Here is a 27,568-nt window from a genome sequence, read left to right on the forward strand (position 1 = left end):
AAATAAAAACTCATTTGCTTGGCCTCATATGAAATCCCATTCGTAAGAATTACTTATCCAAAAAAATGTAAAATCCAGGATATCTTTATAAGATGAGCTCACTCACACTTTTACATGAACTCTGTTATCCTTCAACACTATGACTGAGGTCTGTAGGGTAAAACTGAATATTCCTCGAAAATACATCTCAGTAGATGCAGAAAGTTACTAACCTACCAGGCATGTGTTCTATTTTAGAAGGATGTGGTTATTGGCATGAAAGAACAGAGAAATCCACTTTTCAGCTGTTTATGAGAGTATGACTCATGTTAACAACCAAATACAAGATGTCGTGACATGGAAAATCTTCCTTTTAAATAAAAAAAATATATAAAGTCTTAAAATAATAGTTAGGGTAATGTAATGATTTTTCCATAGATTACTATGATTAAGTAAAGTGACCTCAGTCTTGAGATATTGATTGTTTTTATTGGAATTTACAAGGAATCTCAATAATAGAAAACTAACCTTCTGTCCTGCTGGGATGAGCCAGAAAACCTTCTTGCCGCATATAAATGGAGTGGCAGCTAGGCACTTCTGAAAAAGGAAACAGCATTGGTCAGAGGCATCTGGAGCTGAAAACGTGCTGTTCTCACAAGGAGGAAACGGATACCAATCCCCATGAAGGGAACCTGTCAACACAGAGATAGCACTGCAGGCCTGGCCCACACAAGAAATGGCGGCGAGGAAAGTACGTTGTGATTCAGGGCTGATTCTCTTGAACAGGTACAGAAAGGTACCTAAGTCAACCCTGCCAACATTAGGGTTGTGTCACTGCGACAAACAGCATCACAAGAGTGTGATTGTGTCCCGGGAACAATCGGTATCATTTACATTCATAATTTCATAACCAATTGGTATGTATATAGTCTTCTACCTAAAAAGCAAAATCTAGCTGTCCATTCTTAGTTTACTTCATGATTACAACAGATGACTGTAAAAAGGTAAAGACACTATGAGGCTGTCTCATAAAATGGCTCTAGCCTTCTTTCTGTGACTAGCTTTTCTCTTTCACTTCCCCTCCTTGCCCCCTGATAAAGTCATGACAGGCCTTCCGTACTGTGAGACATACTGATCACCTTCAAAACTCGTGAGACTATAAAGCAGAAGTCCAATGAGCTCACACTCTTATGACCCAATAGGAAGGCCCTGCCAAGCAGCCAGGTGAACTCATCATTTAATATACAAATCTGGTTAATGGTGTCACTGTAATCATAGTGAAGGCTCTGTAGCTAACAGATTTAGCAGCGTCCCCAAACTAAGCACTCTGCCATCAAGTGGATTTTGACTCCTAGTGATCCCACAGGACAGGCTAGAACTACCCTCGCAGGTTTTTCAGACTGTAACTCTTTGTGGGAGTAGAAAGCCTCATCTTTCTTCCTTGGAGTGGCTTGTGGTTTTGAACTGCTCTCCTTGGGGTTAGCAGCCCAATTTGTTACCCACTATGCAACCGGGACTCGTTTTGGTAGCTTAGCTACAGGGAAAAAGAAAGATATAATGGATTAAGAAACAAGAAGTGAAATTTCAAGTCTTTCATTTTCTAGTAATTAGCTAGGTCATTGTGAGCAAAACATTTTGGGCCTATGAAATAGTGAGTGTAGGTCATATACTCTCCAAAGTCGGTCACAGCACTCAGATTCCTTGATACTGAACATAGAAGTTCACCAGAGGGGGACATGGGGAAGCCAAGAAACCTTAAACTTCAGAGCCTTTCACTTACATGAGTCCCTTCTGAGGCTTATAATTAACTTCATATTTGCATATTCATTTTCTTTTTAAGATGATTCCCCACATTTAGAAAATTTCAAGCCCCACATAAATGTTTCACCATACACATACATAAGCTTTGTAGGAATTTGTATGCATGAGGAGGCTTCAAAATATTTGTAGAACAATCTCCTTGTCTTTTAAATGCATATTGCAAGAGCTAATATTTTTAAACATCACATACAGAAATAACTATAAACAGTATGTGATGAATGTGCTACTTAATAGTATAAGATCATGCCCTCCTTTCTGCCAATTTTAAAAGGCACATAACGTCTGAACAAATAAAAACTGGGATTATAAATGAATTGGAATCTAAAGATCTTCTTGTCTTCATAAGTATAAATTTTCTTGCTGTAATAGAGACTTAATACTGTTTGTTCAGCACAGATACAGTTCTTGATTGGTCTAGCAGTTCCCTTTTGAAAAGTATGACTAAAGAAAAACTGTACTTGGTGATGGATGTCAATCAACACAGGAACCGTTTCATAGAACTTACCACATAGACATCTACCCCAGTACCAAATATCCTAACTTCCATTGGTCATTTAAACTGTGGCGGCCACTTTTCCTAATTAGTAAAGTGAAACCTTCACTTTCACAGAGAAGAAGGATGTATTTTATGTGGCTCTATTTTTTAAAATTTTAATGAGAAGCCATAATGTCATCAACATTTAAGTTTGCGGGAATCAATAGTTTACAAGTTGAAAATATTGTGAAGCTCCTTTATCAAACACATGGCTATGCCACCATCACTCTCTGTAGAACGTGTTCTATGGCATAGGGTTCCTACGCTACAAAATGCAGAGTTAATCGCATTTCCTAACATTGGCATTGATCTTTGGTTACCAAAGAGCTAGCAATTTGTTTAATCTGACCTTTTTGGCCAATGGAACTGCAAACTATTTTTTAATGTTATTTTAATTTATTGCCAGCCAGAAGGTCCCTGGAAGCAGCTGGGTTGGAAGGGACAGTGTTAATGACTCTGCCATCAGGTCAGCAGCTGCTTAGAGGCAAGCATTTTGTTGTACCAGTGTTGACACCTTGCCACAAAATACTTTTACTGACTGCTGCACAGCTGGAGCGTGGCTGTAAAAGCAGCTGGCTGGCTTTGGAGGCAGCTCGAGGAAAACACACAGGATAAATTCTATTACCTACAAGTGTGACCAAATGTAAGTTTCCCTCCCCAGGGGCTGAAGAAGCGGGAGGAGGAGGGAGAGAGGAAATGCAAGCATTGGTGAGAAACCTACTACTTGAGGTTGATGGTAGACTACATAAAAGTGTTCTAACACAATTTTAAAAGTTAGCCAACTCCTAGAAAACTAGACAGGTGACATCAAAGATAGAATTTGACTGATAAGTCCACAAATATTCACGTTCTATTGAGATGGATGATTTGTTGTTTATTGCTGTACTTTGTAATATTATTCAGTCCATTAAACTATAACATTCGGAATATTCCGATTTAAAATTCACAATGTTCGTGATTTATACTAAGATGAAAACCAGAATTTCCATTAGGTTTCCAAAAGCCCAACTTGTGACCCAAGTTATTATTTTTTTAAAAGGGAACTTAATGGACATTTAGAAGGAAAAAGAAAAGACATATGAGAATACGACTGCATTTTTGCCAATTTGAATACTTTTTATTGCACCCTAGGGTAAATCAAACTAACATGTAGCTCGTGAAACTGATGCACACTTGCTGGCATTGTTTAAACTCAGTGTCTTTTTGTGACTGGAGTTCTTTATACAATACACAGAAGCCTGAAAAAATATAGTGAAGAGGAGTTTATTCCTATAAAGTAACTAAAGTCATGTTATTCTAAAGTGATATCAGTTAATTTATGATGATCAGAGTGGGTCAGACTCTAATCAAATTGTAGAAACATTTCCAAAGTGATTATTCAATCAAATGACTAACATGGTTAATTAGGAGCCATAAACATTGCTCTGAAGTTCATCAAAGTAATGACTTGCCCAGAAAAATTACTGCTAATTAAATTGCCTGCTGCTTTCATTTCTACCTTATCTAATAAAAAATCCAACCAATGAAGTTTGGCATTACATTTTAAGTTTTGCTAAATGCTCAAGGAAGACCCAAACTGGCTTCGAGGAGACGTAAAAGGCAAATGTTTTGTGGAAAAAGAAGCATGGTGTATGTATTCATTTGTATGTGTGTTCATAGAATAAAATCTACACTCATAACATTTCCACTATGTGCAAATGTGAAGATGATGCCATGTTCCTATTGCCTTACTACGCGGCCATCGATGATGAGTCTAGGGTCATAACTACGGCACATCTGCTAAAAAGCAGACACCTTGTCATCTAATAGATGGCTTTCGCCCTCAGTTCTGATACTTCCTGGGACTAGGCCACTGGGCCAATTATTTCACAGCTCCAAAACCTCCACTTCTTCATCTGTGAAGCAACAGGATAAACATAAAACCCTGTGAAGGGTTGCTGAGAGGGCTCCTAAGGGGCAAAACAAACCTCACTGCCATTGAGTTGAAACTGACTCATAGGGTAAGGCATCCTATGGAAAGGAGCCCTGGCGATGTAGTGACCGCAAATGGGACTGCTTAACCCAAAAGTTGTTGGTTCAAACCCATCAGTCCCTTCATGGGAGAAAGAAGTGGCAGTCGTCTTCCATAAAGATGCCAGTCTTGGAAAACTAAGGGGCAGTTCTACTCTGTTCTATAGGGCCATGGGGAATTGGAACCGATTCAGTGGCAAAGGGTTGAAGGCATGTGAAACATTTCCCACAATTCCAACACATAGTGAGAATTAACATTTCCTATCCTTATTTTTAGGGATATAATCTATTTTTAAGTGAACCAAACAAGTTTTTAAAGGCAAATTCTTCTCAGTGCTTAAAACAATGATGAGTTGGGTCATGAAGTAAGTTATTTTTGCTATTTTAAAATCACCTATCTTTGGACAGAGCTGTTTTGTTTTATTGTTATATTTACTGTTTTTCTTAAATCTATGAATTCATCAGTTCTACTTGAAATCTATGGACTTAAAAGTTATAATAAACTCATAGATCATAGAAGGCTTAAGGCAGAGTCACCCTTAAAGTTTTTAAATCTTTGGGAGTATCTCTTTTTCACTATTGAAATGATTTCTATGGTATTGCCGACTGATATTTAGCTTTTAGTTCAATCTTTATATTGAATTGTGTAAATTTAATTTAGGACAAAGCATTTTTACTTCGTTTGAAACTTGCGGATCAGAGAGCTCTATAACACGACATCAGTATTGTACCAGATCAGCCTGCAGAAACGAAATGGCCTATAATTTGTCGCAGATGAGTTCCTGGTGATGAAAGCTGATCTAATATGCTGCAAAAATTCAAAGCAGCAGAGCACAGTTGTCATGTCATTGTAGGGAAAACCAAACAAATCATGCTACAGAAACACTACACCCTGTCGATTCAGACGAGCCTGCACCTTTGCAAACCTTTCTACAGTTTTCAAATTAACACATGTAAGCATGATATCAAATGAAAAAAATAGAGTAGTCAAGTTCATTTCTCTACCTTGCCTGGTGTCTTACAGCTGTGTTAGGGAACGTGATACCGGCTTTGGAAAGTGTAAGACTTTGACCCAAGTGAAGAGCTAAATCTGCGCATTAATATTGGTGACCCTTCCCTCATTTGCATATGTGCTGCCCCATGGCAAACACTGAAAACCGAAAACTCCCCTTCGGGCTCTGGTTTGCCTAAAGTTTATAAGACCTACAGGGGCCAAAGGGAAGGGAAAATAATTGTCCCACCTGTCTGAGGCATCACCACAAAGGTTGCTCAAAGTGCTTTGCTAGCAAATAGCTAATGTGCAAACCTGGAATTATTCCATACCGTAAACTCTGAACATTAGAATTTTTTTCTTTGTTTTTGCGCTTCTGATTACATTCCTATAAGCAATGATATAATTGGTGTGGTAACTTAATTAAGCATTCAGGCTTTAAAGAGTAATGAGGAATCTCAGGAAAGCAAGAATCAGTTTCATGTTGCACGTTCATGTGTTGGTGCTTTCATGAGTGTGCAGTGCAGAGATGGACGGCCTTGCGCACTTGAGTTACTCTTGGTGGCGATGTGAGAAAATCAAGTCCACACAACCTTGCATATGGTTCACTGAGGACAGGAAGCCTGCATGTGACATCATCGTGAAAAACCTCAATGAGGGTGCTTCAGTGTATCACCAGGAGTTTCCAACCATTTCCCCCCAAAAATATATCTGCTATCTTTTAAAAATATGAATTGTATAGATTAAGAACTGATGCCACCAGTATTATTCAAGGAAGATGGGCACATCACAAACTTTACTAAGTTGTTCTCACTTACACTTGACCATTTTTTTGTTTTCTGTGTTCTAATTCCCTAGAAATCTCAAAGGTTTTTGTGTAAAATCCAAAGTTCATAATCTGATCTTATGAAGATGTGCTTACATGCAGACACACAGGCAAATGTAGCATCCTTTAACTGTGCCTTTAAAAAAAATCGTTTGTTTTCTTGTATTTACTTTTACCTTTGTCACATGAATAGACCAGGTGTAGCAGATTGGGAACACTCTATTTTATAAGCCTTCCTGGAAACGACGCTAATGGGAAGGGATGTTTTATATCCATATGATCCCTCCCACCACTTGTCTATGAGTCTGCCTGCTGCACAAGGCCTCTTTAAAGTGCTGGGAAGCAAGGATGTTACCTTGAGGACTAAGCTGTGCCTGACCCAAGCCATGATGTTTCATATTATGCACGTGAAAATTGGGCATTGAATAAAGAAAACTGAAGGACAATCAAATCATTTGAATTATGGTGCTAGGGAAGAACATGGACAGTACCACGGACTACCAAAGAACAAGCACATTTGTTTGGAAGCAGCACATCCAGAATCTCCTTAGAGGCATGGATGGCAAGACTTTATCTCATGTACTTCAGACATGTTGTCAGGAGAGGTCAGTCCCTGGACAAGGACATTATTCTTCGTAAATTGGAGGGGCAGCAAAAAAGGAAGAAGGCCTTCATTGAAATCAATTGGCAGCGTGGCTGCGATAAGTAGATCAAACACACGGACACTTGTGCGGATGGTGCAGGCCTGGGCAGTTTTCCGTTTCGTTGTGCTTCGATAGGAGTGGCCGTGAACCAGGACTGAAGTGACATCACCAAACAGCAACCTGCGATCACTCTGGGACAGAACAAATGTAGCGTACTGAGTCCCGCAACAAGCCTCAGCATTAAACTGTCTGCAGTCAGTTAAGGATTAAAAGTGATGCCGGGAGTCGGTTTCCGTCAGGCCTCCTTTGTCACAAAAGCATTATGTGAAGGCAACATCTTAGTTTCTGAACAAAGACTCCTTTGAAGAAGGCAAAACAATTGAAATTGGCCAGAATCTTAAGAAGCGAGTGATGGTGATGAATTTAGTTATTACTTCTTTCACACTTAGACAGAAACTTCGTCTTTCAGATTTTCAGTAAACCATGAATTTAAATAATGTAAAACCTTCATAGATATTTCTTTTACCACAGCCCAGATATACCAAATGGGCTTGGCGATTAGAGGGAAGACGGTATTTTCAGTTTCTGTGACTAGTGTACTATTTATCATATAAATATACTCCATAAGTTTGCTGAATAAACTGTTAACTACATAATCATTTAACCACAGAAATATAGTCATTAAACACTGGAAATCTTTAACCCTCAAAATTATGCAGCAATATTCCAAATGTAAAATTGATAATGATATACATATACACTTTTTCAAAAGCATTATTTATTTCCCTCTTGTTTTGCCCAAGTGTGAAACACATGTACATGTGGACACACAGCATACATCTTTTAAACTGTCTCATTTAATTTTACACCATAGTTCCACACTGAAAAATCCACCCACTTAAAATAAGCTGTTCTGGTTATTTTCTTTACAGGGAAACTGAAAACCACATACTATAAAATCACCCCACCCCCCTTCCAATTCCTGCTTGAAAACCCGCACAGCTCACGAGCAGATTGCTCCTCCCTTCCCCTTTCCTGACTGCAAAAACCGAGCTGAACAAACACTGTATGGTTGAAATGACATATTTGAATGGAATTCAGACCCACCAGTTCCTGTTTATGTTTCTGGTTTGAGAATGTTGTCTTCTTATTCACTATACATTAGGGACACTGCAAGGCCATAAATAGCATCAGGTTACATGCATGCAGGACCAATGAGCATTAATCATTACTCCCAGTCAACTGGCAAAAGCAGCAGCTGATGGAACACGACACCCTTCAGCTCTGAATAAATGGACGTTCCAATGTGTGTGTGTGTGTGTGTGTGTTTCCTTTCAGTCTCCATTTTATGAATGAAACTCCAGACTCTATCGAGTCCATTCATGGAACAGAAATGCTTACAGGGCTCTGCCCCTAGGGATCAATCAGTCATGGGTAAAACTGATGTGATTGGTTTAAGACAGCCTTCAGGCTTCCATTACTGACTTAAAATGTAGTCCCTGTCCATTTGACCTGTGTTAATGCATAAAGAGTAAATCCAGACTGTAGTCTCAATTCTCAAATCAAATCAGTAGCCAATGCCACTTACTGTAACTGTAGATTGAGAACATATTTAAGTATTTCTTAGAAAAACGGATACGGTTGGCCGGCGCGATGGTTTGAGAGATTTGCTATTTTAACTCAGAAACGAATGAGGAAAAGCCATGTGAGATACACTACTCAAGATGAAGGACAGCCAGATTGGGAAGCCATTCCAAGGACCCTATTACAATAAAAACAATTAGATAGACATCCCTGTAAGTTTTCATAATTGAAGTACCTAAAAATCAGATATTAAGTGATCTCTTAGTCCACAAATCACTGGACGAGTAAAAGAAAATGATCTTTGGATACTGGAGGGAAACAGAGAGGATGTTAACGTTTTATGAAGGATTCATAGCTAAGTCATTTAAATTCCCACATGATTTCCCATTTGGCTCTCTTTAAACAATAGTTTTGGGGTTGGGTTGGGAAAAAGAAAGAAGGCTTCCCTATTTCAGAAGCAAGTAGGGTTATGAGCAAAGACTGCTTAGCAATGGAATCGTGCCATGGCTCGCCCTTTGGGAGTGTTAAATGGCAGGTACAAAAAGCCAGAGTTCATGGAATCATAATCACTTCTGCACTAGAGTAACTAAAAATGGCAATGCTTAAAAATATCCAGAATTTTAGGGACAAATACAAATTATTTATAAGCAATTCTGGGGAATGATTTGTGTAATATTAGTCCTGCACTGACTTGTCCAGCACAGTGTTCCATCAGCCAGCTATGACTTGGAATTTGACTCCAGAGGGAAGAAAACCCTACGCTCTTCCAGTGACTGGAAGTCATTTGGGGAAAACCATAGCAGTCAACAATCCCTGAGTGTCTTTAACAGTGACTGAACGGATTGTTATCTTGTCTGCATGAGGCGATGAGGACAATCATCACAATTGCTCAGTCCTTTGTTTTAAACTTATACTAATTACCTACTGTGGCATTATAACCATTTAACATTTAACTTCTAGTTCCTAATATCCAGAAGACAGAACTGGGGAGAATAAATAAAGTTTCCTCCAGATTGTAGGGTTCAAGATATAAATACTTGACACAGACAGGTGGAAAGATGATAGGAAATCCTATAACCTATGTGTTTTTGTTAGCTAGAAAAGGCACAAGTAGTTGGCTTTACCAGAAAAGGCACAAGTAGTTGGCTTCAATAAACAGTGATTTATTTGCTCATGTTTAACTAGCAGACCGGAGCCAGGGTGCTTGCTCTCGGGGATGGCTCTCTCTGTCCACTCTGGGGGAAGATCTGTGTCTCTTTTCAGTTTCTTTCCCCAGATTCTTTGGAGATCATGTTTGCGTTCACTTGCTTGCTTGTTTGCTTAGTCTCCTCTTCCTACCTCAAAAGAGACTGACTTAAATCACATCCTACACTAGTTTTTCCCAAAGTGGGTGATACCACCGCCTGGGAGGTGCCAGCCAGATCCAAGAGGGCTGGAAAGCAGATACCTATACTTTATCCAATAGATTATGGGGTATAGTATAAAAAGTTATATATGTATTCCTGAAAAGGTGAAATATGTTTGGGGACATATGCTCTACACTAGCAAAGCAAAGAAAATCTACCAACCCCCCACCCCCACCCCCAATTGGTCAATAACCACAAGTATAGGAATTAGGTTACACATTTTGGAGGATGCGATACAATTCATTACACTATCATTTAAGAAGAGTTTCCCAAAGTGAGTGACACCAACCCACTGAGAGGCAGTGGGATGATCCAAGCACAAGCACATACCTACTTTATCCTGGATATGGGCTAAGTACAAAAGTACAAATTATCAGGAAGAGCTGAGTAATTTTTTTTTTCTGAGAAGAGAGTGGTAGGCCAAATAAGATTAGAAACTATGATTCAGAGGAAAATATGGAACACAGCAAAGCCACTTAAATAGTTAACTTATACTGATTTATTAATTCCCAACTTCTCTTTTATCATTAAAAAATATTTAGTATTTCAGAAAGTAGGTAGTTTAAGATGTAAATACAGGAATGATGAAATTGCAGGTAATATTTTCAATTGCAATATTTTACTTTTTAATGATAACATATTCTCTTCTTAAAACGTTCTATAAGTAAATTTTGACTGCTAGTGATTCTCAATGTTTAACTCTTCTACACAGAGCTTTCCTGGTTGACCTTTTATGAGCAGATCACTAAACCTTCCTATGAGTTCTCATGGCCATAACTCATCCAGCTTACATCTTATATTTGCTAGGGACAATAACACAAATTAATTATATATCTGAGAAATGGATGCAATTTAGATAATGACATCTTTATTTTTTAAGTGTTGAGTTCTAGGTACTGTAGTATTTTAAATTTTAAGCCTTCCTCCCTTTGTACAAGAACAGCAATTGTGAGATAGGACTTAAAATGGTATGTGGAGCCCTGGTGGTTTAGTGGTTAAGCCTTAGGTTGGTGATGTCGAGGCCAGCAGTTCCAAACTATAGCCATTCACCTGGAGAAAGGCAAGGCTTTCCGTGCCTGCAAAGGGTTTTAGTCTTGGAGACTCACAGGGACAGTTTCAGCATGTCCTATAAAGTTGCTTTGAGTTTAAATGAGTTGATGGCAGTAATTTCGCATGTTAAGTAGTTATCCATTCATACCTCAATTATTAAAAAAGCATTGGAGACAAGAAAAAATGTGAGCTCAATTTCCCTAGAGTCTGTTTTTATTTTCTATGCTAATCAGAGAGCATTAAAATCCAGAAGGCAAAATTTCTGTGATATTACTATTGCTATAGAAGTAATGGTCACAATAGTAATCTACTTAAAGATAAACAACTTTGGAGTCGTTTAAGACTTCTGAATTTGTTGAGACTTAAAAAAAGAAATTTGGTTCAAGATTAGTCAGATGAACGAGGCATTGACATAGCACCCCTAGACATAAAAAGTACTATTCATTTATATAACTCAAGTTGGGGACAGGAAATACTGTATATACCCGTGTGTAAGCTGAGTTTTCAGCACATTTTTAATGCAGTTTTTGTGGTAAAATTAGGTGCCTCAGCTGATATTCGGGTCGGCGTATACTTGAATATATACGGTAATCTTCTTTTCACTCTCCTATACAGCAAATTCCTCCCTATACCATTCTTTTTGACACCGTACTATAAACAGGTAGGGGAAGTCAAGCAAAGCTCACCACAGACAGCATTAGGAATTACTTCACCACTACTCTCGAGCCAGCATCAATTTGATGGCAGTGGGGTTTTTTGTTTGTTTTTTACTCTGCTATCTATCCACCAACACAATTCACCTCAGAAAAAAAAGGAATACATAAAAATCTTATCTTGTCATATCAAAAACCCAATTTTAAGAAATTCCCTTGATGGAAGCCCATGTGTGTTTGAAAAATGAATGCTAAACATGTTCTTAGTTTTAACATAGGTATTTACAGTTAAGTTTTTTTTAACATTGATTTCTTCATTTCTCTTCCTACATATAATTTTGTTCTTCATCTTAAGGAGGTTTAGGCGTTGTTAGTGACGGCCTTCATCAAGGCCCCGTGATGATAGAGAGCTCCCTGGAAATGTGGGAGGAGTTAGGAGAGTGAAGAAGGGACAAGTCTAAAACAGAGGATAGAATATAGCTTTGCTTGCATTTATTTGTTTTTATATATTGTAGTCCCACATTTTTGTGAGAAAAAAATTCATTTCAGTAGCTAACATTTAAAAGTTCCTGGTTAAATTAGCAGGCATCAAGCTATCAGTGATGTTACAAAAGAATAAGCAGTAAATCCCACTAAGCTATACATCTATATATGTAATCCGAGGTCCTACATGTCTCTACATCACAGCAGTGAATATGTAACAATGAGCATCAAATCTGGGCACAATCTAATGTAAAGTGCTTCTTACCCCGGTGATCAACACACACCTACTACACTGGTGACATGATGCTCTTAATTTCTTGGATCACATGCCAAGCCTTTTAAACCACAACAGAAAATTAGCTTAAAAATTGGAACATAAAGCATCAATAAGACATATAAGAAAGTATAGATTAAAATGTGTCTCTATCATGAACAATATATATTTAAAAGCATGTCGGAGATGTGCATAAAATTAAATTGGAAAATCTTGAGTCTATTTTTGGCTGCTTCCTAATGTGTCTGCATAACTAAGGGTCAATTACTTAACTGGAATTGAAACTCAGGTACCATCAGTACAACGGAAACACGGCGACGGAATTTGAACTTGACTTGTTAAGTTGATGTTCCATCTATGTGTTTCCATCTCCCAACTCGAAATAGTACTAACGACAGTTGCCACCAGCTAGGTGCTACAAGGCTCCAAGTTAAAAAAAGAAAAGGCCTCATCAGTATGGACAACAACCGAAGCAAACCAAATCCACTGCTAGCCAATCACTTCTAACTTAACGCGACCTTCTAGGACGGAGATCCGGCTTCAGATAGTCTGAAACTCTCACTCTTCATGGGAACCGGCAGCCTCATCTTTCACCTGTGCTCACTCTAAAAAGTATATATATTCTATGGCAAACACATGACATCCACCTGTCCCTTCTACTCTCGCTCTCCTTGTCCTTACTACCAAGGTACGATGTTCCCAGTGTCCTGCTGTCCCAGAAAGGCCCCCTTTACCTTTCCTCATGCTGGGTTCTTCTATGAAACTTCCCCTCTACTGGCTGGATGGTCTGTTAACCCAATGAGAGTAAATATCAACAAGGCCTTAAGAACTGAAAGTGCCCTCTCAATGTATCTCACTTCCAAACAACACCCAGGTGAAACGTTTCAATACAGCCCAGGGTAGAAAGGTGCAAGGGACTGCACTGCTGGGGAAGGAAAAGGCCTTATCTCGCTGCCCTCAAGTGGAGTCGACTCCAGGAGGCAATCTAGGACAGGGCAGAACTGCCTCCTTTGAGACTGGAATTCCTTTGGGTAGTGAAAGCCCTTCCTTTCTACCACTTACAAACACAGGGTGGGGTGACCCTGAATCCCACCACAAATGGCGTTAAGGCAGCTCTGGACACAAAGGAGTAACAACTCCTTTGGGCTTGCAATGGATGACATTATAAAGTCATTATGGACCATTTTTAATGCGACCATTAATCTGGGCGTTTTTTCCCTTCAAATCGACAAGGGTTGACTTTTTAAAATAATATTTATTTTATCTGATTAGGTACATAGGAGACATTGCATAAGGCACTTCAAATCAAGTGCTCAAATATGTAATCCCTTTTGTATAGTCTACTGGCCACAGGGTCAAGAAACATAATACGGAAGGAGAAAAAAAACCCAAAAACCTCATGTATTGCTTTCAGCAGGACTACTGCACTGCAGAAGAAGAGTCGGGAAATAGCGATAGTGCTTATATCATATCAAACATCATAGAACTTAGCATCACAATGTAATACTCATTATACTGGACTGCTTTACCTTATTAGCTCTAAATATTAATTTTTGTCTCCCCATGTCTTCCAATCAGAGTTTGTCTTCACTCCTAAATAACAATTTCTAATGTACTAACATAATCTTTTGCATTAATCTTAAATATTCTGCAGTTGAAATTACATTCCTGTAATTATAATTATAACTAATAGTCCTCCCATTTCCCATGTCATAATTAATGTCAAGTTCTATTAGAGCACAATCATGCTGCCTTCTCACTTATGAGGCTTCTTTTATTTTCACAACATTTATAGTATATTGAATTAAGCAATAAAGAGTTATAGAAGCCGTCAGGAAGGACAGCCCTTTGATCACAGATGGTTAGTAAACAGAAAGTGACTTGCAAAATATTTTTCTGCATTATGTTTAAACCTAATAGAAAATAGCTGCTATGTGCTATTCAATCTCAATTGGTGAAAAAAGAAATCAATGGTTTAGTGATCTATGTGTTAGATTTCCTAAGAGGTTATTTAATGTGCTCTCGGCAAGGATGAGAGAATAGATGACAACAAAATAAAATACCTAGAAATCATACTTGTTGACTGCAGTAGATGACATAGACAGATGTGTCAATTGCAACAGTTTTGTGGGCAATAAAATACATTTGATACCCACAGATTAATTTTTCATCGGCCCTGGTTACATTGATACTACATTGCTTTTAAATTGCTTCCAAAAGACAACTTTATTCTTGAATCATTTAAGCAAAGAGAACCATGTATTCTTGGCACTGTTGAAATTAAAACTCAAAGGTGATATACAACTTGAACAATTTGCAATGTAATTGGGGGGTGGGTAAAGTAACATAAAATTAACACCTTCCAAAAACTCAATGCCACTAGGATAGTGGGGGAACAGGGTGGGCCCTAGCCCACACACGGGGAGGGTATTGTTCATGCCTCCAGAGGACACCGAGAAAGGGACCAGACTTCAACCTGGGGCGCCAAGCCTCGAGGGCGAAATACCAGCATGAAGCAGCGAACTAACGGAAATGTCTGCCGGCAGGCCCAGGTCCCAGCTGCACAGAACCATCCCCAGAAGAATGCTCTGCAGAGGACAGCACTGATGATACAGCCCAGGGAGAGTGGCTGGTCTGTCCAGACCACACAGGAGCAAACTAGGAGGGAGAGAGAGACAGAGAGAGAGAGAGAGAGAGAGAGAGAACCTCATGCTGGCCCACCGGACAACATTCCTGCTTGGAGCAGCCAGTGCAGAGAGCACCTAGGCCAGTGGTTCTCAACCTTCCTAATGCCGCCACCCTTTCATACAGTTCCTCATGTGGTGGTGACCTCCCAACCATAACATTATTTTCATTGCTACATCATCACTGTCATTTTACTACTGTTATGAATCGGGTGACCCCTGTGTAAGGGTCGTTCAACCCCGAAAGGGGTCACGACCCACAGGTTGAGAACCGCTGGCCTAAGGGCTGGCCCCACCACAAGACACGGTGTCCCATCACTGACCCACAGGGCTACAGGGAACAGCACTAGAGACACAGTTGAGCCCCTCCCCACCACCACTGCCCCTAACAACCAGAGCGAAACACAAAGGGAGTGCAACAGAGCAGCAAGGGGAGCAAAGCAATGAAGTCCCCGAGGAATGAAAATACACTTCTGACTAGGGGGGCGGGGCTTGGCACTTCACCAGATCCAATTGGAAAACATTCATAAGGGTCAGCAGACAGATCTGGAACAATTTTTAGGCTTTTTTCTTTTCTTTTTCTCAAGTCTATCCATATAAGATAGACAAAATAACCAAACTCATGGAAAAATAATGGGCCCTTCCACTCTGGGGGGATGTGGGAGAGGAGGAAGTGGGAGAAAGGGAGCGTGTAGCCAACACCCAGGGACAAGAGAAAAATAAGAGATCTAAAATCAATGGCAAGGGTGTAGAATTCCTGGTGGGGTGTGATCTAGTGCAATGTAGCCAAGAGAAAGTACTGAAAGCCAAATGAAGGTTGAACGTGATGGTGGGACAAGAAGAAAAAAAAATAGAGGAAAGAACTTAGAGGTAAAAGACATTTATAGAGGTGCAAATATAGTGTAAATATATTAATACATTATGATAGGGGTATAGGCCTATGTACATATATTTAAAACTTAAGTATTAAAGTAGCAGACAGGCATTGGGTCTGTATGCATGCTCACCTTCCTGACATGATTGCTGAAGAAAAAATGGGTATATAAAAAATGTGGTGAAGAAAGCTGATGGTGCCTGGCTATTAAAAAATATGGTGTCTGTGGTCTTAAAGGCTTGAAGTTAAACAAGCAGCCGTCTAGCAGGGAAGCAACAAACCCACATGAAAGAAGCACAGCAGCCTGTGTGACCACAAGCTGTCAATGGAATGTATCAGGCATCAGAAAACCCCAAACAACAAAATATATCAATGCAAATGATGGGGGTGGGGTAGAGACCCCAAACCCTCTGTAGACAATTGGACATTCCCACACAGAAAGGTCATGAGGAAGGAACAAGTCAGTCAGGGTGCAGCCTAGCACCAATGGAATGCACAACATTCCTCTAGTTCTTTAATGCTCCCCCCACCCCCCAATCACAACCCCAGTTCTAACTCATAAATCCGGCTAGACCGAAGTATGTACACTGGTACAGATAAGAGCTCTTGACACACAGAATCCAGGACAAATGAACCTGTCAGAAACAGTAATGGGAGTAGCAATAACAGGAGGGTAGAGGGAAGGTGGGTGGAGAAGGGGAAGAAATGGGGAACCAACTATAAGGCAGAAAACCTCCACCCCACCCATGCCCCCGGGGTGCCCATGCCCCTGGGGTGATGAACAACAGAACGAAAACAGTAATAATTTATAATTTATCAGGGGTCCACAAGGGTGGGAGGTGTGGGAAGGAGGGAAAAGTAGGAGTTGATACTCCTATTTGCGAGCTCAAGCAGAAAGAAGATGTTTTGAAAATGATCATGGCAACATATGTACAAATGTGCTTGATACAACTGATGTATGGATTATTATAAGAGCTGTAAGAGCCCCCAATAAAATGATGCATTAATGGGGAAAAAAAATCCAAGGTGTGGAATCTTTCTGGCTCAGGGAGGTTACAGTTGGGCTCTACACACAAACTGCAGATGGATATTTCGGCATTCCTTTTCTAATACATAAAGTAGTCCTTACTTCTGGGTCTTTCAAATCCTTGCCACCAAAAAAGAAAATAAAACAAAACCAATGTCATATGCAATAATTTACCTAGTGCAGATGAGTATCGTTTTATGTAAAAGAGTTATTCGACAACAGTGCAGTTGCAAAATACAAATGACAACAAAATCAAGAATCAACTGTAAATATTACTCTCTTGGACTGATAATGAGCATAATTTTGTACACTGCAGGTTTTCTTTGGATTGATCTTATTTTTACATGTTATTTAAAACATGTAAAACATGTAAATAACATGTTATCTTACATGTTATCACCTCATGCCAAAGTGATTTAATAGTCTAATACTTCCCACGTAGTAAAACATTCCAACAAAAGGTAAAATCATAAGCTCCCATGAAAGATGGTGAGAAGCCACCCAGTCTGAGGACAACACTAACCAAAGGAACTGGGAAGGTGAAAAGACGACCGAAGAGTAATTCCAACAAAGCATGGGCCTACCTGAGTCATACGCAAAATCTCTGGGTTCCTGTTTAATCATCAGTGGAGGGGGGAAGCTTTGGCTGGCCGCACTGCCAACCATAGTGCTGTGTTCATACACTGGGTCATGGTACTCCTGTTTAAACCCTTGAGGTGGGAAAGGGATGTTTGGCTCAGACATCTGGCGTTGGTACATAGGACGCCCTTCCCTTGGCATTGTCGGCAACGGAGGAAAGGAATTACAGGGTTCAGAAAGCTGGCGGCGAAATCTGGGGAAGAAAGCATATTGCAGATAAACATTAAAAGCAATTAATGAATGAGCATGTTTAATTAACAAATAGGACCCAAAATATAAACTTTTGACAAACACAATACTCTTTTCCCCCTCTGAAGGTTTTTTCGTCCTAACATAACTTGGGTTTCTTTCCCTTCTTGCAATACCTCCTCGGTACCTTATAATAAGTTAAAGCTGTACTCAAATAGGGAGAAGCTGCACTAATCTGAGGAAACGCACACCCTAACAACTAAAATGCCCAATTCTAAATAAATTGGAATTTTATATATTAAAAGAGTTCTCCAAAAGTTACATATAATAAGAAACAGGGATCATAGAAAGGATCTGTCCTGAAGTTCTTTTAATTCTCGTACCAAAGTAAGCAAAAAACAATCAATAACCTACTTACTGCTTTTCTTCCCACGGACCATCAATTATTGAGGAAGCGAGAAAGGAACCCTTGACTCTTCTGAAATCTACGGGGCTCTGAATTCCTAAAAATGCTCTAATTGCCCTTACCTTCTGGTGAGAAATAAAGCTAGGTGTTATAATAGCTGGAATAGAAGGCGGCTTTCAAAAGACCCCTTCTTTACTTTCAGTCAGTAATAGAACCGATTGGCTGCCAATAGCATCAAAACACCAGTTTGATAAAACTAAGCATCACAGATATAGCAGACCCCGAAGAGGAAAATGGCAGGCACACATGCACACTTGGCAGTATATTGGGGGAAACTCATGTTGTTTAGGTTACAGGGACCTTCTGAGACACTGGGGGAAGCCTGAGAGGGAATCTCCATGCTTCGTTCTTCTTTATACTGTTGAACATACGGTTCATCGCCTAATTGTCCTGTTCTATGTTTGTCATCCATAATATCATTGACCCATCACAGAGATGTAGATTAATTAAAGATTTCAAAGGTCTCTAAAAATGCCTGAAGTGTGCTTAAAAATAACCTACCCAACATTCCTATGGGCAGAACTAGGCCTTTGAACCACTACCTCCCATCCACTAAAATCATTGCTTACACTTGAGATGGGAAAGTTAGCATTTAATTTTGGTAATGTTAAATAAAAGTAAGGGAAAAGCTAAAGAATGGCATGTTGTTGCAGGATTTCTAAGAATGCAGCCTCCTGTGATTTAACTCTCGTCTCACTGGCTGCCATGCTAAGCCCTGCAGTCCCACTACACCTGCAGCAAACAAACTTAGAAACCCGGGCATTGCAAAAACAGTTAGGCTGACTGGCACTGCATTCATTTCCCTTCTCTTGCTTATTTCATTAGCCAAAAAAAGAAACAGAAATTATCATTAAGAACTGTCAAGGAGTGAATCAGAAAATTGTAACTTGAAGTTAAAATAAGAAACCGGCTCACTTGTGAAGCCTTAAAAGGAAGTTAATAATACTTGTACTGAAAGCTTTGTAAGGAATCAAGCCATTTGTTTTTTCTGACTCCACCTGATTCCAGTTGGTACTTGCTGGGAACCATTTACATACCAAACACACATGTGTCATAGGGATCTGCATGTTTTGATGCGGCTCTGATGAAGCGCTGACCAACAGTAAAGAGAAACTCATTTACTATGTAAGAGAGAAGGGTTTTGAGATTCAACGAGCGTTTAAGTGTATTATCAGCGGTGGACTATACTGGGGAAAAGACAGAGAGAGGGTTCCTACACTGCAGGTTCAGGAAAAAGTGCCAAGGGCCTTGGAAAGGAGCAGAGAGAACCCGAGGAAGGAAGCGGGGTGCAGGCAACTGGCCACAAAACATTCCCAGAGTGAGGTGGGGTGCCTGAGCTGGAGAGGGCTAACTGGGGAAGGATCTGTTCCCGGAGCAAATTTGCCATATTTATAACTCAGGAACTGTCATTTGTTGGCTGGGGCGCTCTAAGAAATCCTCCTCAGCAACATAAGGCTTCAGAGATTTTCCTGGGATTGGCCAGCTGGTACTCTCCTCGAAATCCCGTGGGGGGCAATGGGAAAAGACCTTGAGCTTCCCTCTTGTAGTTCCGGGCCGGCTGTTATTGGTCTCATATATTCAACTTCAAGGAGAGAAATTAAAATGAGTTTGGCTGATGCACCTCAAGTTAGGCCATTTAATAACAGGCACACTACTGGTTCGGCAGTCACCTTGCATCAGAAGGAAGTAAACATTCTGTACCGAGAGCAAAACTACGCCCTCTACAATGCTGACACTCGCTGGGAGTGTGAGAGGCTTTGTTATCAAGAATTCTCAGAAGTCACCAGAAGTGAGAGAAAAAAAGTTATTGTGGTTCATCCTCCTTTTTAATTTTTTCAGTCTGTCCTTCCAGATCTTCACAATGTGCTTGTGTTTCATGACCCACCCTGTAATAAGAATTCTTTCATCTGTGTTTAAAACCTGTTTACACAGATGCACATAACATTACATTCTGACAAGGTCTCGAGTTTATGGGGTAAGAAGGGAAAGAGAATAGATAGTAAGCATTTAGAAATTAAAGAACAAGACGAGTTCATGATGTAAAAAAAAAAGTAGAAAAGAAATGGCTTAGTTTCATATCAGAAAGAATGCTTTTATTTTATCCCTTCGTACCACCCCACCCCACCCTACCCCAAAAATAAGTAAACATATAAACTAAAATGCCACATTAAAAAGTAGATGTGCGTTCTCCCTAATTTTCCAAAAGGTATCAGGGACCTATCTTCTGCTTTTCCTGTGCTGATCTAAAGGGTCCCTTTGACTGAGTTATTTTTAGAATAGTGTCTCGGACCTCGTTTGTACTGGGGTCTGAGAGCAGAGTGCTACTTTCAGGAATTACATGAGTCAATTGTTAACACTGTCAGTATTAAGAACAACAGTATCTAAATTCACAATCATATAAATTACATTATAAAAATAAAAATTCAAACTGTATCCTTTTCTAGTTATTTAGCTACATTTCACAAACTGTGCTCTTGAGATCATTTACATAGATTATACTTCTATAGTAATGTGCTACTGTAAATTACTTTCCAACCCTACATTCAGTGATGCTACTTTGATGGCTTGTAACGGACTATGGGGGCAGCGTTTACGTCACATACTTGGAAAATGCTATGAATCACAGATCCTGTTGTCAAAACCTTTACTTACACACTATTGTTTATATATACACGTAGTAGGTGAAACAGGGTGGGAAGATGCTATACATGGTCAAATTGTATACTAAGTGGTAATATTAAGGCAGTGTCTAAGGGCCTCTATTGGGCCTTTCATATTTCATTTAAATATGAATTTCTGTCTCTAAGAATTAAGAATTTCCAATCTCAGCATCTTTCCTAACTTTACACTTTAGTTCCTGACACTGATATTCATAACACTCTATATTCAACATATCCAATTCATGCATCGATGTTCAGTTAATATTCATTGCTTGAAAAAAGATGGTAAGTATTTTTAATAGAATAAGTTCTATTCTGCAGGACTATATACAGTTAATCTAGTTTAATCTAAAATAAAGAACCTAATTCCATAAGCCACCTACTAAAATTAGTCTCCTAACTTTATAGAACAAGTACACACATATGCTCATAAAAACGGGATGATCTGATTTAAAGTTTAAGTGAAGCAATTTAATTCAAGCAAAGTGAACAGGAAATGTTCAAATGTCAGTATATAGATTAATTTTCCATTTTGCAACCAATTTAAATGTTTATAAAAGGAATGTTTGTAAATGACCTTCTCCACAAATTATTTATAACTACAGATAGAGCAAGCGCTCAAAAAATAGTGAAATCACCCTAAATCTACTATGATGTCTTCAGAAGTGGTACTAGGAATTTCTCCAAAGAGTACTCAAAGCAATTTTTTAAAAAGGCATCTGCAATTTACCTGTGGTCCATGGGGTAGCTGCTCTCCGGTATGGACTGCGACGGAGGGAGGTGAGCTGGGAAGGCCCGGTCAGGTTTAGGAGTGTGAGTTGAATTTGGAGATGCATGATGCAGTGGGGACACTGGGGTGCTGGATGGTGTTGGGGGATTGGAGGGCCTCATCCCCACGTGTGGCTTCTGATCATAGGCACTACCCGAAGAACAGCAGCAACAAAAGAGAGAACATTTATTTCTCTGGAGCCATGAAAAAGTGTTTCCAATTCGAGGGGAGAAAGAATTTGTGTGGCTTAATGTATAAGAAATATCTATTTTTCTTTTTAAATCTAGGACATGTGAACTTCAAAATCATCACATACTAAATAAAAAAACATTATAAGTCATATACATACTATTTTTGATACATATATAACAGCTTAGCATAAGGAAACCATTGTCAATGAAAACTTGATCTAATTCCTTAAGCAAATTTGACAGATCTTTCCTAACTATTCAAGTATTTCTAAGATTATAGTTCTTGTTTTATATGGTCTAAGATTTTAGAACAAGAACCTAAATCTGTTTCCTAAAATGTAGCTCTTACCAGGCTTTGCTTATTTGTGATAGAACTTTAAGATGGTAACGTTTTTAACTAGGTTTTTTTGAAAAATATGAGGCCATGAGCTCTCTTTAAGATTTACAAAGTCTTGGAAACCCTACAAAAGTGCTCAATAGGTCACAATTTTGGCACTTTTTTATGAAATAGATTTTTATCTCACATCGAAAATACAGCTTTTATGTGGGGGCGGTATAAAATCATATGCCCTACAGGATGTGTGTTAGTCGACAGCTCACGTCTTGTTAGGGCTTCCTTCCCGCCAGTAGTAGGCTACTAGTAATTAAGTTTGGGGATCAGAAGTTATGTGTAGATTTTCAACTACTTGGAAGTCAGTATATTGTTCAGCAGTTAACTGTACAAAATTATTCATTCCAAGGTATAGCTTTTGAGGGTGAATGAACAAATTTTCATAAATATACAGAGGATTTTACTGAACATAAATTTAAAACTTCCAAACAAAAAGATGTCTAAATAAGAACATTATAATTTACAATAAACGGTATACACCAATGCACATCTTTTTCTTCAAAAAAGAACTTTATTTTAAGGACTTCGAATTCTCTTTCATAACTTAGAGGAAAACCAATCATTAGTCAGAAATGCTTAGTTGATATTAACCATGTTAGATCCTTGGTTTTCAGAAAGTTAGTTTTAGAAGCATTGCAGAAGGATTTCTTTTGCTCGAATTATAATTAAAAGTACAAACACATTTCAGAGAAATAATGGGTTGTGTTCTGCAAGTCAGCATGTTTGGTTCTCCCTGAAACCTCTACTCTTAAACAAAAAATGTTTCAGCTCGTTCATGACTATGAATCAGAATTAACTCAAAGGCAGTGAACTTGGTTTTTATACTTCAGTCTCAATGAAAACAGGAGAACTTTTGGACCTGAGTATATTATTTTTTCCCATGAAATGTTGGATTACATGATTTGCCTAGTGATAATAGCATCGGAATTTATTTGCACACACCATCTACCATTCTGGGCATTATTGTCCATAAGAAAAGACTCAAAACATCCACTATGTCCTCTACTGCATGGTAAATATATAAGACAGCGATTTCAGTCACACTTAGGATCAATGCTGAAATGGAAAGACAATTCTCTATCTAATGGGCTTATTGATTTAAACTTCTTCAATATGTTAAATAATGATGCTGTGTACACATAGTATTCTAAGGAGAAAATATAAAAATGAAACTAAACTATAAGATAGCTGAGATTGAGCAATATTATCTCAGCATGCATTAATAGCTAGCTTTCAGAAAAGGTATTCTTTCTTATGAAAACTTTGCAATTTCAACAGAGACAGCGCATAATTTCAGGCTCTGGTGCGCCTCCTGAAAAAGTAGAAATGAAAAACAAGTTTACAAGAATTAATAGTAATAAAACGTCCAACACAATGGTCAGCTGCTATGGATTGCAAAAACTGTTTCTTGAATCTTTTGATCTTGCATATAAAATGTATGTAGCAGACTGATGAGGAAGAAAAAAATTCCCTTCAGATAATGATGTACAATGAACTCAAATCTATTCTGATTTAGAAAGCAGGGCACATATTTGTAATCAGTCTTGTAAGTTTTCAAACTGGTTCCTTTCAGGAACGAAGTTTCTATTGTGATTGAGAATAATAATATCCAATACTCAGTGCCAAGTTTTTCCTTATGAAATTAGAGGCCAATATGAAGAGTAACAGAATGCAATTTACTGTGAAGGGTTTTTTAATGAACATATACATTATCAAATTTTCTAACAAATGAACAATGTACTTTTACTGCTCCACCCTTTATTATCATCAGAGGGAACAACTGGCTTTTTAATAGATAATGGCCTCTGCTAAGCCTTATAAAATTCTAAGTTTTATTGCAATTGTCCATGAATGCATCTTATAGATCATCTGCAAAGCCTGTCAGATAACTAATGTACTGCGCAGACCTGCCAAAGGTTTCATTTTTCTCCAAACTCTCTGTCTAAAGTGCATAATGCTTCCATTCTGAGAACTTATAAAAGCTGCTAATGCCAAGGAATACCCCTTTTCAAACCCAAGATGCACCTCTTCAGTGGATAAATGACTAATGATTTGTACAAAAAAATTGCTTCAAAATGATCCTGAAAGTGTGTGAGCGAATGGTAAACGGTTCTTTAGAATTCTGCTAAAGGCATTATCTAATTAGCCTGTTATCTGCTGAAGTTGTCATTCATGAATTATAACTTGAGATTTTATGTTATCTTGGATTTTTGTTTCAACAAGAACCACCATCCTGTAAGGGTGTAGCAGGCTTCTTTACCTGACAGTGTACAGGCACTTTTCTCCATAGCTGAATTTAAAGGGCTGTTCTTGACTGCAGGCAGAGCCAAGCTCTGAACATGGACTGTGGGGTTCTTTCTTGATTTTCAGTGGCAGGCCATGAAAAGCCACTAAAAACAAAACAAAAACAGCCACATAAGTCATATGCAGTTTGAAAGTAAGTAAACCGATCTGTTCTAGTTCTCTTGTTTAAAATGGCACTAGAATATACATATAAAAAAGACTACATTTGTTGAATTCTGATGGAAGAAAGTAGACTGGAAGGCTTGTTTACGCCTTTTCTGCTTTTGTCATATAACAATGCATACTTGAATTTAGAGTAAAACCAACTTAGAGTAAAACAGAGTTTAACTAATCATTTGTAAATATGTCTAGCTGATGATTTTAACAATGTTAGACCTTTGGTGTTCAGAGAGTAAGTTCAAAAATATTTCCAAAGACTAAAGCAGAAACAACAAAATTGATTATCTACAAATTAACCAAAGCCTAGTTTTAGGTTTTACTGAAAGAATAATATCTCAAATGCACCACTAGTGATGGTTTATCAGAATGACAAATGGAGTATGAGAAGAGAAATGGGGGTGGAGAAGGTATAAAACCAGTAGTAAGTAATGGTACTCTGGTTACAAAGTCAACGCCTTTGATTACAATGCTCATTTATAAAGGTAAATCTATACCTATCACTGGAATAGAAAGATGAAATATAAGAAATATGTTAAATTTTTATAACATGAAATCTACTATAAATATTATTCTAGTTCTCATTTGGCATATGATCTTGTGATTATGGTTATGTTTATTCCATGCTTAATATAATAAAAATGTTATATTAGAAACATTTGTAAATATGTAAATCTTCTGGAAAAATCATAGCTTTAAAATTAATAAATAAAATAACATCTTGTATATTTTACTCTTCAATAGGAAAACACAAGAGGCACTGGTGGGTCCGTCATGTAAGCAATTCAACCTCACCAGCTGCTCCAAAGATAGACAGTCTGGTCTGACCCCTGGAGACTTATGAATCCTCAGAAAGCCTATCCGGGTCACTCAGAGTAGGCGTACGCAGTGACAGTGGGTAGGGGAAACCACAGCTCGTTCATATGTATCGGAGATGCAACCAGAATAATCCAAGTATTGACAGAAGTAGGAAATCGATCAAAAGAAAAATCATTGGGGGAAAATAGGTCTAAGAATAGAGTTTGTTTTCATAACAAGTGTGACTAATCAAAGAACAAACACAGGACAGGCACACATTGAGAATATTAATTCTAACATCTATACATGTTGGAATCAAAACACAAAATCTTCTGTGTGTGTTCCATAAGGGAATACATGAAAAAAGAAACATAATATTTATTTGTATATGCAAAAAATTGATACAAGGTTTCACTGATACTCATCAGTCAGTTGAAACATTCTAGAAAACAGATTTGAACATATCACCTAGGAAATGATAATTGTGAGAAGAAGAAATAAACGTGAATAGGAACTGGATAGTGTAAGAAATAATTTAAAGAATTCTTAATTTTGTTGATTGTGGTAATAGCACGGTGGTTGTACAAAAAATGGTTTATAATTTCATAAAGTATGTACAGAATAAATAAGAATGTCTGATATTTACTTTAAAATAGTTTTAGCAAGAATAGAAAAATCTTAATTGATGGAAGGGCTTATCATATCAGTAGGCTTTCTACTCCCATAAAGAGTTAGAGTCTCAGAAATTCACTGGGGTTGTTCTACCCTGTCCACAGGGTCGCTATGAGTTGGCATGGACTCGAGGGAATTGGGGTTAGTGTGGTGTAGTAGTGATGTGGCATATTCTTTCTCTTAAATTAATGCAAGCGGTAGATTTTTTTTTAAATATAATTTTAAAAATGTGATAAAGTACTATTCTATAGGAAACCCTGCCCCCCTCCATATATACATTTGTGTCTGTTTATGTTTTCGATTTAATTGAAGTAAAATATTATATAATCTTTGTAATATAACAACTATATATTCATTGTTTCTTTAATTTGTTTTTTTACTATGTGTTACTTCTTTGAATATATATAGATATATATTGCAAAGGGAACATACCTATGTTTTATGTTTTAGTTCTTTGAATTAAACATTGGTGTTTCACAGCTCCTTAATAAAAACTATTTGCATCAGATAAGGAATTCAATTTGTCATCTGAAGAAATAACAAGTCACATTTAAGAAATTGGATCTAATTTATATAAATTATACTGATAAGACTAGAAACCAATCAGTATTCAATATAGCTCAAATTTTATCATGTTTATGAAAACATCAGGATACAAGAGTCTATCTGAAATTCAATCATTTAAATACTACATCTTAAAATCTTTGGACCTTGAAGTGGAAAAATAAAATAGTGAAAAGTGAGTGGCACAAAATCATTACCCAATAAAAACTTCAATCATCATTGAAATCAAGAGTTTCTCGATATTAAGAGACATCATTACAACAGAGGAAAGGAAGCCACAGGGGAGAACATATTTGCAATAGAAATATCTGAAAAAAAAATCTCCTATTCCATATAATAAGAAGTCCTACATAATTACATGACAGAAGGTGTATTTTTAAAATTACCTAAAAAGACTTACTAGGCACCTCATAAAAGTGTGCATGCAAATGGCAAAGCAAAAAAAACCCAGACATACAGGTACACACGAACCCCACCCAAAACCCACTGCTATCAGATCGATCACGACTCATAGTCACCATAAAAGACAGAGTACAATTGCCTCATGTGTTCCAAGGTTGTAACATTTTACAGAACAAGACTGCCACATCTTCTCCAGCACATGAAAAAATATGAGTAAATATATTAAATATTTACTCATCAGGAAACTGAAAGTAAAATCATATGAGCTATTACCATCCATCAAAGTTTGGGAAACGTTATGAAGCCACAAGAATTTTCCCAGATGCCACAAAGAACATCAATTGATCTAACCCCTTTAGAACACCTGTAGAGTGTCTAGGAGCCCGGGTGGTGTCGTGGTTATGCGTTAGGCTGCGCATGGCCAGCACTTCGAGAGGCTTTCTCCTCTGGTCAACAGGTACATCTCGGAAGCCCCAGGCGGTCACTATGAGTCGGGATAGACTCAAAGGCGGTGAGTGGGTAACCA

General features: G+C 38.2%; 1 protein-coding gene across 6 annotated transcripts in view; it reads right to left on the reverse strand.

The window, feature by feature from the left end:
- ETV1 (ETS variant transcription factor 1) overlaps positions 1 to 27,568 on the reverse strand; it is a 104,980-nt gene that overhangs the window by 20,305 nt on the left and 57,107 nt on the right. For all 6 annotated transcript variants that reach the window (XM_045288694.1, XM_045288692.1, XM_045288693.1 and 3 more), the window contains 4 exons: positions 24,407 to 24,536; positions 21,526 to 21,714; positions 17,426 to 17,673; positions 508 to 576 (listed from right to left, as the gene is read on the reverse strand). In XM_045288694.1, coding sequence (XP_045144629.1) covers positions 508 to 576; positions 17,426 to 17,673; positions 21,526 to 21,714; positions 24,407 to 24,536 — 636 coding nt within the window. The remainder of the gene's footprint in view (positions 1 to 507; positions 577 to 17,425; positions 17,674 to 21,525; positions 21,715 to 24,406; positions 24,537 to 27,568) is intronic.

Source organism: Echinops telfairi, unplaced genomic scaffold (genome assembly GCF_000313985.2).
Source record: "Echinops telfairi isolate 266 unplaced genomic scaffold, ASM31398v2 ScPeMD7_23;HRSCAF=83, whole genome shotgun sequence".
Classification (NCBI taxonomy): Eukaryota; Metazoa; Chordata; class Mammalia; order Afrosoricida; family Tenrecidae; genus Echinops; species Echinops telfairi.